Genomic DNA, 13,666 nt, shown 5'->3' on the forward strand with positions numbered 1-13,666 from the left:
ACACCACAACGGACGGTGTAACTGACCAGAGCTGAGAGAGGAGTGCCAATCGGATCTCATTCCATTGAGAGAGCTCATGAGTGATCCCATGCGAGAGAGAGAGAGAGAGACTCCAGTCTTACCAGCATGCCCACCATGCCGCCTCAGCAAGTTGTGTAGTAGTAGTAGTCACCGATAGATCCTCAGCTTCTACGTTCTTACGGTTACACACTGCACTTGTCGGATTCGCTATTAAATACCTTCGACAAGCAACTGACATAAAGTGGTGAACTTAACCGCACAGCACAGAGTTCCCAAGTACGAACCGCTCCCTCAGCTCAGTCAGGCACGTTCTAGCTGAACAAGACACTACTACGGCGGTTCTTCAGTCGGTCTAATACAATTAAACTGTTGATTGGGGGGTTAGGGAGGAGACTTAGATAGGACCACAAGTGTTTACTGTAACCGACAACCGGTAACAAAGACGAAAAGATTGAGTTCCTCTGAAAATAAGAAAAAACGAACCGCAGAGAGCCGGGGCAAAAAGGAGCAACTCCTTGGTCTCGTGTCCTTATCCGTACTGCACTCTCGCGAGAACTCAGTGATGACGAGGCGCAAGTGAGCCGAAAATGTGTAATCGGGGGAAACTGCGAGCGTTACGTTTCAGCGCGGGCTTGATGTATTGTTTTCAGTAACGTTTAAGTAGAATAATGCTTTATATTAACACCCGTGTTTAGAGATCTATACGTTATGGAATCCAAATTAAGGATCCAATTCATTCCAACTAACTTATTAAACATTTTCACTGACGTGTTTTAGTATTAAAAAATGTTAAGTTATCGTGAGCGGTGTCTGCCGTTTAAGTTTAATAAATCAAGGGTTTAAAAAAAATATTTTCACGATTAACAAATTTTGGACAGGATTTTTACATTCTTGTCAGCGTTAGTATGACAATACAAGCTCGTGACCAAGACAAATTAACGTAATTCAGTTGTGGTACCCAATATCCATTCCTTGTGCCATGTAGGTGATGAGATGATGAGGGGATCTTCTAAGACTTTATGAAAACGGTGGAAAATCATGTTCTATAAGACTTGTATGGTGTGGTGTTGTTTATTTAAAAAAAAAAAAAATGTTAGTGGTGACAATAAAATAGTTGGGAAAAAATAAAAAAGTAGCTTATGCACTCTTTCCCATGGTAGCCACTTGATGGTGTAATGGTACTTCACCTGTATAGTCTGTACTGTACTAGAAAACCTGGAGGACTACAGCTCACATGGGCTCTGCCAGCTCAGCCCTTCACTCGATCCAGGTTGGTTTAGAAATACATTTTTCCGCAGAAATACATTATTAATCCAATGAAAACCTGAAGAGAGCTGCCTTATGCTGGGACGGTGCTGAAGACCTGTACTCACTTTCTAGCCGTAAGGCACTGCTGTTACTGTTACAAAGCACAACCGCTGTTGCCTCCTGTGCTCCTAGCAACCTCCTGCTTGTTCATGACCTCCAGACTCTGGCAGATTAGATTAACCTGCCTCCTCATGTGGACCACAGTGTTCTGGATCCTCCTCATCTTCCGCTGCAAGTCAGCAGCGATGATGCGGTGCATCTCCCACCGGCTCTCGAGCTCCTGCCGCAGCTGCCGGTAGCAGTTCTGCTGAGTCTGCATGTGGTGGGAAAACGGGGTGCCGCAGCCCGAGCAGCAAGGTCCCCTCCAGCGTCTGCAGCTCTGCATGTGGCCCCCCAGGTGTCGGCGCGGCAGCTGCATCCCGCAGCCATGATGGGGGCACAGGATCAGCTCATACTGGCATACCACACTGTGCAAGCACTCCTCTGAGAGGGGGAAGGTGGCATCACACCCCTGGGCCTTGTTTTTACACTGGACAACAAGGAAAAAGTGGGCTACTATGACATCTCAAAGAGATCAGGTAGCCTTTCTTTAAGAAAATTGACCCATGGCCTGAAATTTTTATGTTCCAAGTCACCCGATGTATAATCAGAAAAGTGTTGTTTCAAAGAAACACAGATATAACAAATGGAGAAAATGTCAATGAAAGCTAGTATGTCAATCTTGATAACATGTTAGCTGTTTGCTCATTTGAATTCCCCTTACCTAACTGGTCCAGTATGTAATGCATTTTAGTAACCACTCATGAAATTCTGCAGCAGGGTAGACATGAGCATTCAACGGGGCACAGGGCATAAGGTGCAGTACACCCTGGATGGGATGTCAGCAGCCCATGACAAGGCAGTCACGTACACCTCGGATGGGATGTCAGCCCATGACAAGGCAGTCACGTACATTCGTTGAAAAAGGCACACACAAAGGGCAATTTAGTTCACCCATTTGGCAGAAAAACCTTTGTACTGTGAGAGGAGACAAGAAAACCCACAGGAACATGCAAACTAAGCACCTAAACATTACAAGTTTGATTCAACAACTAAATTATAATACCAAAACACTTCATACACACAGCCCATTTGAAACTGATACTCCTTTGAAAGCAAATAAGAAAGTAAAAATCCTGGCATGAAAGATAGCAATAAATTTTCATATGTATTTATTGTAGTGACGTCTGAAGCCAAGCAATGCTGTACATAGCCCAGTCTACTCGCACTTTACCTTAATCCATAAGCGGCTGATGGATGTGCTAAGTTTACACATTCCAGATATGGAGCTCTGACTGACAGGATGTCTGCAGTAAGGACACGTCTCCTGCCTGTAGATTTTTGAAACATCTGTTTGAACCCATGAAATAAAAATGCCTTTCATCAAAACTTTTTTAAAGTAGCATGACGCAACAGTGTAAAGCTTTAGAGGGCAGGAAATGAAACCAAGAAAAATTTCTAAATAGCCACTATAAATGATCCATATGAATGTAATTTACACATGCTTGGTAAAAACAACACTTCTCACCCTGCAGTCTTACCTTACTTACGTTACCAACCTGTGATCATTTTAGCCAAAAACTGTCACTAACTGTATCACTGATATATTAGTGGTCGTGATGCAGCCAAAACCTGTGTGCATCTTTCAATAATGAAGAAAACCTGAACCAAATTAGAAATATTTATTAATTTAGTTGACAATTATCTATTAAATATAATAGTTATTATTGCGCAATCATTCATTAAGCAACTTACAATTATTTATCCATTTATACAGATAGGTAATTTTACTGGAGCAGTGTGGGTAAGTACCTTGCTCAAGGGTTTTACGGCAGGGGGTGGGATCTGAACCTGTGATGTTTGGGTCCAAAGGCAGAACCGCTAACTATTAATAATTATAACTTTGGCATTTTTCTAATCACAATTTTGAATACCATAACTTTTAAGGCAGTTTCTGTGTAGCTGTACCTCTTGATCCATTCCAGAATGCAGTTCCTACAGAAGACATGGCTACACACAGCTGTCACCGGACACCTGAAAACTCCATGGCATATTGGACAGATGAGGTCATGGTGTGGGGTGTCCACGAAGAGGTCCACATCGTAGCCCCCACTCTGAAATTACATAGCCCTGGAAGTCAGAATCTGAAACATCTATAAACATAGCAGATATAAGTTTTAGCCTATATTTATGCAAATGGTGACTACATACTGCCACACACTGTATTCAGATGGTGCAACAAATAGAATGACAGACATCACTCATTAATTAATATTATTTACCTAACAACATTAATTAATAAACATTTCTTACAGCACCCTCACACAGGCAAAGAAACACAAGCAAATAATGCTCTTAGTCCAAAGGCCTACATCTCAAGCCAGCCTCCTTAATACCCCTCAAACTTTACACACTTTTTTCGTCCTACACATTCACCCCTTATTCCCTGTGAGTCCCCATGGCGGTTGAACTCTTAATTCTGTTTTACCCATAATTCAACTATTTCCAATAAACCCGTTTTCCCGCTCAAACTCCCAGTAACGCGGGTCGTTACATTATATATGTATGTTGCAGACAGATGTTTTAATTTTTTTTTCATTAGAACTTAAGTAATGTGACTGTTTACAAGTTGGTGCTTGTCGGTGTTTCCACCATGAAAATAATTTAAAAAAATGCACTCGCGCTGTGTATGTTTTCATATACAATCATCACTCCGTCAGTCACACAGTGCGATCCATTTTTTGTGTTGTTTTTGGTGAATAAAATCACCCTTACCCGTACTGTACATGACGATAAAATGAAACTCACCATGTTTTACGTTCGGTTTTTCAGACTGGTGTCATTCCGTACGCAAGTTTAACGCATCAAAGCTTTCCGTGCCCAGCCCAGAACTACCGTAAACGTCGACTGTACAGCCATGATTAACACCCTTTTTTTTCACGCAACCCCAGGTGTACTGCATTCGCACTGCAATCTCCATGGAAACCACGCTTTTGTAGGACACGGTGTTATTTGAATTAATTCGGTGTTTCACGGTTGCGTGGCTATCGCTGAGTATTTCCCACGAGCCCAGCTGCCGGTGGTGCGCATGCTCACTCGGGAAGAGCAACTGGCGCAGGACTGAGGCGCGCGACGCTGTTGCTGTGGGGCCGGCGCGCTTTTCTTCGCATGGGCTGTGGGTTCGGACGTAGGTTCCCTTCTGGCTCGGTCTGTGTTGCGTGTGCACGTTCTCCTTGTGTTTGCGTGGGTTTCTTCCAGCATCTCCGGTTTCCTCCCACAGCCAAAAGATGTGTTTCTTGTGAACTGATGAGGCTAAATTGCCCTTCCTGTGTGTGTGCGTGTGAGGAATGAGGAACACTTTCCTATCCAGCATGATGTACCAGGCAGACCTCATGCCCTGTGCTTCAGAAAAGGCTCTGCTCACAATACTTTTACATTTATTCACTTAGTTCAAGTTTCAAGTTTATTGTCATAGATACAAGTACCATGTACATGTATCATGAAAATCTTCCTGAATGCTTCTCCGCAGACTATGGGCAAAGACAATAGAAATACTGCACAAACAAAACAATAACAATGACAGTGAGTAGTGCGACAGCAATAGCAATAAATAATGGTAACAGTGGTAACAATAATGCCAGTTGACGATCAGAGAACTCAGAAAGAGAGAATGAGAACACTTAAAGCAGCAGTATAATGTTTCTTGACCTGTATGGAGCAGCTGCCACCCCAGGATGTAATACACCCTATGAGGTCAGACTCCACAGCACACCTGTAGAAAGAAAGCAGTGAGGACTGTAGTGGACATCCTGGCTTTCATCAGACACCTGAGGAAGTGGAGGCAATGATGGGCCTTTTTGATGGTTGATGTTGTGTGCTCAGTCCATCTGAGTTTGACCCCAAGGAATTTGAAGCTGCTGACCCTTTCTACAACATCCCCTCCTATGTATATGGGTGCATGAACCCTATCCTGTGTCCTAAAGTCAATCATCAGCTCCTTAGTTTTACTGACATTGAGAGACAGGTTGTTGTCCTGGCACCACTCTGCCAGGAGCCTCACCTCCTCTCCAAAGCAACTTCCAATGAACTCTATGTAGTGTTATGAGCCCACACACCTTATTCACCAAGGTGACTTACACTAGTAGGTACACTACTTACAATGGGTCAGTCATCCATACATCAGTGGAACACACTCTCTGTCACTCACACACTATGGGTGAACCTGAACAGCATGTCTCTGGGAGGAAACCAGAGCACCTGGAGGAAGCCCACACACACACGGAGAACATGCAAACTCCACGCAGACTGAGCAGGGATCAAACCCATGCCCTCTCACACCACCCAGGCGCTATGAGGAAGCAGCACTACTCACTGTGCCACCCCTACTTGCGCTGAAGCGAATGTTTGAACAAGAACTTAAGCTTTTTCTTTTTAAAACTACCTGCAATTCTACTTGAATGTTACTCTTATGTTCTCCAGACACCTCTGGGTACAGATTATATAAATTATAGACCCTTTTCTCACATTCAAAGGTAGTTTTGTTTTCACTTCCGCGATGTTTTTGTCGTGTGGACCACAGTTACAGTAATTATCAGCAATCATTTTTCATTTAAAGTTCTAAATAATTTAGCACAGTAGCACAGCTGAGGGCTATGGAGCAACTGGTGTGAAATTTAAGTTTTTATGCAGATGTGTTGTTTTGGAGGGGCGCGCAGTGGCGCAGCGGGTTGGACCGGGTCCTGCTCTCCAGTGGGTCTGGGGTTTGAGTCCTGCTTGGGGTGCCTTGTGATGGACTGGTGTCCTGTCCTGGGTGTGTCCCCTCCCCCTCTAGCCTTATGCCCTGTGTTGCCGGGTAGGCTCTGGTTCCCTGTGACCCTGTATGGGACAAGTGGTTCAGAAACTGTGTGTGTGTGTGTGTGTGTGTGTGTGTGTGTGTGTGTGTGTGTGTGTTGTTTTGGTTGACAGATGTGTAAACAAAGAAGGAGATAGGTATTTGGATTTTACTCGTTTGGAGTTGAGTTTTTTCAGTTTGATTTTTTTTTGGAAAACATGGTGTAAAAGGATGAAAATGTGACTTGGTGATTATTGCACCATATGGAATAAAATGTGATTTACTCACTCAGAGCATCTGTTGCTTTTAGTGTAAATAAGAATCCTTGGGATGATATAGCTTTCACCAAACTGTTTTATGCAGTTTCAAGTGTTTTTGTTTATTTTTTTATTTATTTATTTATTTCAAATTAAGTCCAGTGGAATGGGAAAGGTGTTGATACTTAAAGAAGTAGAGGATTGTATGAATTAAAAGATGACAGTAACGCATGAGAAATATAGATAGGTGGACAGATACTTTATTTGTCCCAATGGAAATTGCACCCTGTCTCCTCTGTGACGCTGTGTGAATCAGTTATTTAAAAATACTTTCTGAAAGGACTGTGGTGGGTGGAGTCCATACACACAAATGCTTGCACTGCAGTATCACGAAAATTTCCCATGTTTGCAATAACATAATGAAATGTTTATGAGTTTTGATTTATTGGCATTTCCTGTGGCAACTCCACACATTGCACACGTCTTGCTGTGCCCAGCTATGCCCAGAAGGAAGCAAGAGCTCTTTGAGTCATTGTTTGCATTTTCAGCCATACCATATCGTTCATTGTAAGCTGATGAAAGTACTGTGTAATGTTGTAAATTCCAGAACGTTTTATGTCCAATGAAATTATTTCTAACATTACTTCTGACAATAACTAACATTTTACATATTGCTATTTTCAAAGCAAATCTGGATCTTCTTATTGTCTCACTGAGGTTTTAATAGCATTAAAATTCAGTAGCAAAGTTGTGCTATCTACTTGTGTTTATCTTAAGATTACCGAGTTTTGGGTGTGACTGATTAGCTCACTTAAGGTAATGCAAATGTAAAACAATTCCTTGTCCCCCTTTGTGGCATATGGGACAAAAATAGTTGTAAACAAATCAAGAGCAAGGTTTAAAATCTAGAATTAAAGTGCACACACAAGTAATGAACTTCTGATGAATCAATAATTCATAATGTACAACTACCAAATTTAATTTTTAGTTTGGATTCCTGTAGTTTTTTTTTTATGGTTTGTTATACTAGATGTGTTGATGCAGCTGAAAAGGTTTTTTTTTTTTCTTTTTCTACTAACAATATTCATTGAAAAACTAAAGCACACTGGTGTTTAGGTTTACAAGGCTACACAGTGTTTGAAACTCAAGTCTGGAAGCTTCATCTGAAATGAGAGCATTCTTAAACTCAGCAAAGCTTACACTTGTATGTTACTGACTGAATAAATGGTTGGTAAGCAGTATGTCAACTGCAAGGGGGAAGAAATCTTTATATTACAACATACAACTCAAGATAGCTATTTACTGTCTTAAAAACTGCCTACTCAGGAAGACTCTCTAAGAATGTGTCAATCCACCTATAATCGAACCACATTGACAACTGGATCCTTTCAAAAGCCAGATCTACACAGTCTTGAGAAAAGATGTCAGTCTCGCAAAACTACACCATGGGGTTACTGACCTGAAATCAATTCCCTGCATTAAAAACCATAAACCTCTGGATGCAAAGGGATCAGCACATATAATAAAGGATAGCGTGTCATCTAACTATTACAATTACATGTCACCTAATATAGCTTTTCATCCATGAATAAAAACTATGTTCCCTTCAAAATTTAAGCATGATACATTGCTTGCCACTCAAAACCAAAGCTTCCTTTGTTTTCACTGCAGAGATTTGGTAAGAACCATAAATCAGAAGGAAGTTTTTGAGAAAATGAAAGCTAATCCTTTCACGAATCACAAAGGCTTACTGTATCAATCATGGAAATCTTGGAAGAGATCATATGAGCTTTGTAAACCTTGATACAAAGCATCTACTATACTGAATGAGATGCATTCTCCTACTATTTTTCTGAGAATTTAATTATCTGTTGAGTAACATTTCCTGTAAATGACAGGTTTACAGAAGACTGTCTGGTAACAGTACTAATGTCATGGCAACAGACGGACTGGAGACATACAGGTAGGTTGCGAACCCAAGTGCGGGTTGGTTTTATTCGTTTCTCCTGGTTCGAAGGGCAGGACACGATCAAGGTCAGGAACAGGCAAAGGTCTTCAGGGCACGAAAGTCACTACAAGGGCAAGGCAAACTCGCAGGTCGGAAAACAGGCTATGGTCAGAGATCAAGAACAGAAATCATAGGCGCTGGAGAAGAAACTGCTGAGACCCCAAAACCACGAGGGTGTTTGCAAGAATCCGCATCGTGTCGTCATTACGGAGCTCCTTATATCCCGGGTGTCATCAGTTAGCTGCAGGTGTTGCCGCTTCACTTGTTTCCAGGAGCATGACACTCTGAAGACGTTCTGTAAGGAATTATGTTCACACCTCTGAATAGCTCCAGGTTACGAAATAGTGTGTCTCTATCACTTTTTTCAAGGGAGGGCTGAGGCAAAGGTATGGTTACCTGGGGTGATATCTAAGTAAAATGGGTAAGGGGTCAACTCAGCCTGTACACGAAGAGCAATAACGTGACAGATTCTTGCTTCTGCATGAAAGCCTCCCGATTAAAGCAGGAGGTGGTGTATTTGGTGTGCATTGGGCTGCATTAGTGAGTGGCACCGTGGTGCAGCAGGTCTGGGTCTTATAAGACCTAGATAAGAACAAGGTCTTTAAATTGAGAATCACCTTTATCACCTTAAGCATAATATTTGGGACACTAATGGAAAGGAAGATTCTTCGCTGAAGAGAAGATATCTTCATTTAAAAGGCACAGTATAATTTTGCAAACACGTTTATTGTGGTACAAAATACATACTTGTAGCAGAAGAGTAAAATGCATATAAGGCACAGTAATAATTTCCAGTATGGAAAATATAGATACTTGAGGAAACAGGCAAGCAAAAGCAATACAAACGCCAAACAAATCATTACACCAAAAGACAAGGCATGAAAAAACGTAAGCACAGTTAATCTGATATGTGCAAAAAATCAAATTAAGTTGTAATGTTAATTATTAATCATTATTTCCCCATGCTGACATCCCCTTTATACATGGCATGTGCCTGGAGCCAATCCCAGGACTTGTATTACGTAATGTAACTGCATTCCTGTGGGTTGTCGACACTGCAGTGCTACATTGCCAAGGTAAACACAGATAAAACAAACATGCACCAAAAAGAGATTTTTTTATCAATGAGCCTCATCATTTTTAAATATTTTGTATATCATTTTATATTTTTATATATAAGTGTATCGTCAGCTCATCACTGTCCACTTTCCGCTCTCCTATGACCTAGCGAACGCGGCTCTGTACGTTTTCCGCAAACAGGTTGGCTTTGTAGGTGAGGGCAGCCTTGCGAGTGATGGTCGTGCACCTGCTGAAAATTTCTTGTGGTCGTGGGCGCGGCGGCATCTTTGGAGGGGAGGGAGCATTTTGGGGGTTCGACCCACGGCGCCCACCGTGCGGCTCGGCCTGAGGGGCGCAGCTGGGCTCCTCCCCATCCGAGCGGCTTGCGCCGACGGAGTCGATGCCCGAGGAGCTGATGTCGTCGCTGAAGCTGAACTCGCTGCCCTCGCTGCCCTCGCTGTCGGTGCTCGGGTGGCTCTTGGGCCCTGGAAGCTCTTCCGAGATCGGAGGCGTGCTGCTGCCGAGGGACTCCGACAGGAGCTCCATGGAGCGTGACCTCTGTTTTGGGCTAGGCCTCGGGCAGCTCTCCTTGCGGTTGTTGGGGGGCAGCTGCAGGGTCTCCTGGAGTCTAGGCTCTGAGAAGTGCAGCTGGGCCAGGCAAAGGGAGGAGCTGCGCATGTCCTTCTGCACAGCCTGCAGGCGCACGTGTGGGTTGGTGTACGGCTGCAGGTACATGGAGGGCACGTACCCAGCCTTACCGTGGTGTCTGCGGAATGGGAAAATAGCCAAGAGGTAAAGAGCTGGATACAGGGTGGCTTGTCTGTTCATGCAGTAGGTTTCTATGACTCTACACTTAATTCAAAACTCAGTCATGATTTTACTATTAATTCACACGATTCCGTAAAAAGAATATAGCTAACCTTCCTGATACTTTACAAACAATGCACTCAACTAACGACTTTTTTGATAAAACTGTGGCTGAGGAGGGCAGTTCTTGCCACATAATTTAATAATGTTCCCTCCATCACTGGTTTCACAGCTCAGCTGGATGAATATGAACATGAATATAATTATGAATATGAATATGAAGTACCTGACGAGCCACCAGCCATTGTCTGACTTCTGCAGCACTTGCACCTTAGAGCCGATGTTCACAGACAGCTCATCGTCTTTGGAGGACTGAAAGTTCCTCACCACGCAGAACAGCGCACCTAAAGGCGAACAGAAGATGAGTTATACAAATACTTACTTTTGGACTTACACAGTGATGTAGAACACACCATGTACAGTGCGTAACAGCACATGCTTAACTGTCAAGGTGTGCCGTATTCAACACTTGCATCACGGGATGCATCTTATTTAGAATTACTGTTTAGTACTGTGTTGCATTCTTATTATGCTATTTAGATTTTCCCATTTTATAATAGCTATACGTATGTAAAAATATTTTAAAAAAGAGGTATTACTAATAATGTATTATTAAAGAGTTATTAATAGAAAAATAGTTATCATAGAAACTGCCCATGAGGAAATATGGAAACAACTAGCATTTCAGAGGAGAAGAGATGGTTTGTAGACATCATCCCAATAGCTGATTACCTTCATCCTCGTCTTCTTCATCTTCTTCGTCATCCTCACATGTCTCGAGAAAAGGTGCCGGGAACCAGGCCAAGCGTTTCTCATCATTCTCCACCAGCCACCATCCTGCATCACGAAAGAAAACCCGTCAGCTGGGATCCGGAGGGGCACCCAAAATTTTGTGGCACCTTCAGGTTTCGAACAATCTACGTTCTTATTAAAAGAGCGTTAATGTGTGGCTTGTCTTGCCTGGCAGCTGAAGATACTTACCGGCTTTGTCTTTGATGAGCACATCCACTGCCTCGTTGACAGCTATGCTGAAGGGTCGGTTCTTGGTGTCCTTAGTCTCGTAGGGGGCCACACACCGGTATGTCTCAGCCACGAAGGGCTGCGTAATGTTTCCCATGCTGTGACGTTTGCCATCGTTTGATGCCTCGCCTTCTGAGGGGTCGTCCGACGGCATGATAACAAAGCTGGAACCGGAGATTGGGGTGAAGTGAGTTTGGAAATTAAAGCGATCGCGTGAAGTGCTTGCAGTCGTGCCAAAAATCTGTTTAAACGGTTTAAATCCAACATGTGGTCTACATTTTATGCATTTCATAAGGCAGTGCTCTGTACCTGTTCTTTCCATAGTCTGGCTCCAGGTCGCGGTTTTGTGGCAGGAAGAACTGGACCACCTCGGCACTCTGTGCCACATTGGGATCACAGGACAGCAGTTCGCCGCAGTACTTTTCGAGGGACTTCAAGCGAAGCACTGATTTGCTGGGACCCTTCTTCTGAAAGTTGTTCTTTATGGTTTTTGCTGAAAAAAGCAAAAACACAGACACATATTACATATACATATTAATATAGCATTAGTTCATCATATACTATGAAATATATTGTATAAGTATGAAGTATCAATTCATTCATTTTAGTCATTTACCTCTGAAACTTGGCAGAACTCTATCTGATCTCCGGAACGGGTTTTCTGGAGGGAATTTCTTCTTCAGCCGCTTCTGTTGCGGAACAAAAAAGGAGGGAGATGTTTTAGTGAAGGGGTTCCCAGGACCAGAACAAAATTCTTTCATTTGTACAATTTCAGTGAACTTACATGGAGCTTCTTAAACTCCTGAAATGATCTGTACACAATTATTTCAGTCTGGTCTGACCAAAACACTGAGGTCATGAACACCTGAAAGAGAAACGGCAAAGTATTGTCAACATGAATTAAATATTTTCTATATACAATTGAACGTGTTACACACTTAAACATCAATATTGTATGTATATAAACGGTTTTGTATATACAATGTAACACCTTGTGCACATATATCAACATTCTATATAAACAGTTATGATAACATCACAGCAGACAATCCAAGTGGATTTTTTTTAATGCGTTTTGTAGCTTTTTAATATTTTGTCTGTCAGGTGTGAGTCGCAAGCGGGGGGTCCCTCACCCTGCTCGGACCCTTGTGCATCACCCCGATGAGTCGCACCGAGGCGGGAAAGCGCTGCTCCCTCTGGTTGGCCATTGCGGTAAGATGCGGTAAAAAATGCGGTGAGAAGCCCTGAGATGCGATGAGATGCGATGGGATGCGGTGAGATGCGACGCCGCGTCTCCTCAGTCTCAGCGCTTCGCTTCTTTCCATCATATAGCTCGAGGACGTGGGCGGGAGGGGGCGGGAGAAGAGGGTTGGGGCGGGGCGAGGAAGGGGGCGGGGCTAATATTCCGTCATTAATTTGTCTGGGATAAACAGAAACGGAAAGTTTATTCAGAGACTTCCTGCTAAGAGGTGCAGGAAGAGTTGTTTAAAAATAAACACACACACACACACACACGCGCGCGCGCACGCAGAGGCAGACGCAAAACCGCGGAACAAAAGTTTTGTGCGACGCTGAGTCACCACATTTCCGAGACAGACGCGCCCATTCGTCCAGTGTTTGTGTGTGTTCTCCCCTGCAGTTACTGTAATCCCCAGGGCATGAAAGGCTTTTGTCGAGGCTCTGTTGTCATAACGCACCTCTCTGAGTGTGAGGAAAAGTCAAGATGATTTCATCTATCAGCTTTAATTCCCATCACATGGAAATATGGATGTGGGAGGAATTGGTGGCGAGGAGCTCTCAGTAGAAGGAGGAAGGAGACGCTGACTGGAAGGTGTCCATCAGGCACCGTTCGCTTATACTGTTACCTTGTGCTCAAGGAACAACTGCCGGTGCCAGAATGTATAGCGGCGGCAGTCCGGTGATGTACAGCTGTACATCTTCTGACTCGAAGGTCATGGGTTTGAATTCCGGCTCCCACTGCAGCACCCCTAAGAGCTGTGCGCAACCTGAACAGGATGGGACCACACAACCAAGAGGCACTTTCGGGGTTGTGTGTTTCTATCTAAAGCTCTTTGTCTGTTGCATACATTACATTTATTTATTTAGCTGACACTTTTCTCCAAAGCAACTCAAAGTGTTAAGTTACTTACCCATTTATACAGCTGGGTAGTTTTCACTGGAGCAATTTAGGGTAAGTACCTTGTTCAAGGGTACTACAGCCAGAGGTGGGAATTGAACCTGTAGCCTTTGGGTCCA

At 43.2% G+C, this 13,666-nt stretch overlaps 2 protein-coding genes across 2 annotated transcripts; both read right to left on the bottom strand.

Annotated features, from left to right (window-relative positions):
* Positions 1 to 837: 837 nt before the first annotated feature.
* Positions 838 to 4,273, bottom strand: rnf151 (ring finger protein 151). The gene is made up of 4 exons (XM_018761720.2): positions 4,177 to 4,273; positions 3,337 to 3,482; positions 2,603 to 2,699; positions 838 to 1,858 (listed from the first exon to the last, which is right to left on the bottom strand). The coding sequence occupies exons 1-4, from the start codon at positions 4,177 to 4,179 to the stop codon at positions 1,424 to 1,426; spliced, it is 681 nt and encodes a 226-aa protein (XP_018617236.1). The 5' UTR covers positions 4,180 to 4,273; the 3' UTR covers positions 838 to 1,423.
* A 5,240-nt stretch (positions 4,274 to 9,513) lies between these two features.
* On the bottom strand, positions 9,514 to 12,696 carry noxo1b (NADPH oxidase organizer 1b). The gene is made up of 8 exons (XM_029247014.1): positions 12,544 to 12,696; positions 12,195 to 12,275; positions 12,027 to 12,099; positions 11,720 to 11,903; positions 11,372 to 11,574; positions 11,123 to 11,227; positions 10,617 to 10,734; positions 9,514 to 10,289 (listed from the first exon to the last, which is right to left on the bottom strand). Exons 1-8 carry the CDS (start codon positions 12,616 to 12,618, stop codon positions 9,689 to 9,691), a joined length of 1,440 nt encoding a protein of 479 aa, XP_029102847.1. The 5' UTR covers positions 12,619 to 12,696; the 3' UTR covers positions 9,514 to 9,688.
* Positions 12,697 to 13,666: the final 970 nt, after the last annotated feature.

The sequence above is a fragment of the Scleropages formosus genome, chromosome 20, assembly GCF_900964775.1.
Source record: "Scleropages formosus chromosome 20, fSclFor1.1, whole genome shotgun sequence".
Lineage (NCBI taxonomy): Eukaryota > Metazoa > Chordata > Actinopteri > Osteoglossiformes > Osteoglossidae > Scleropages > Scleropages formosus.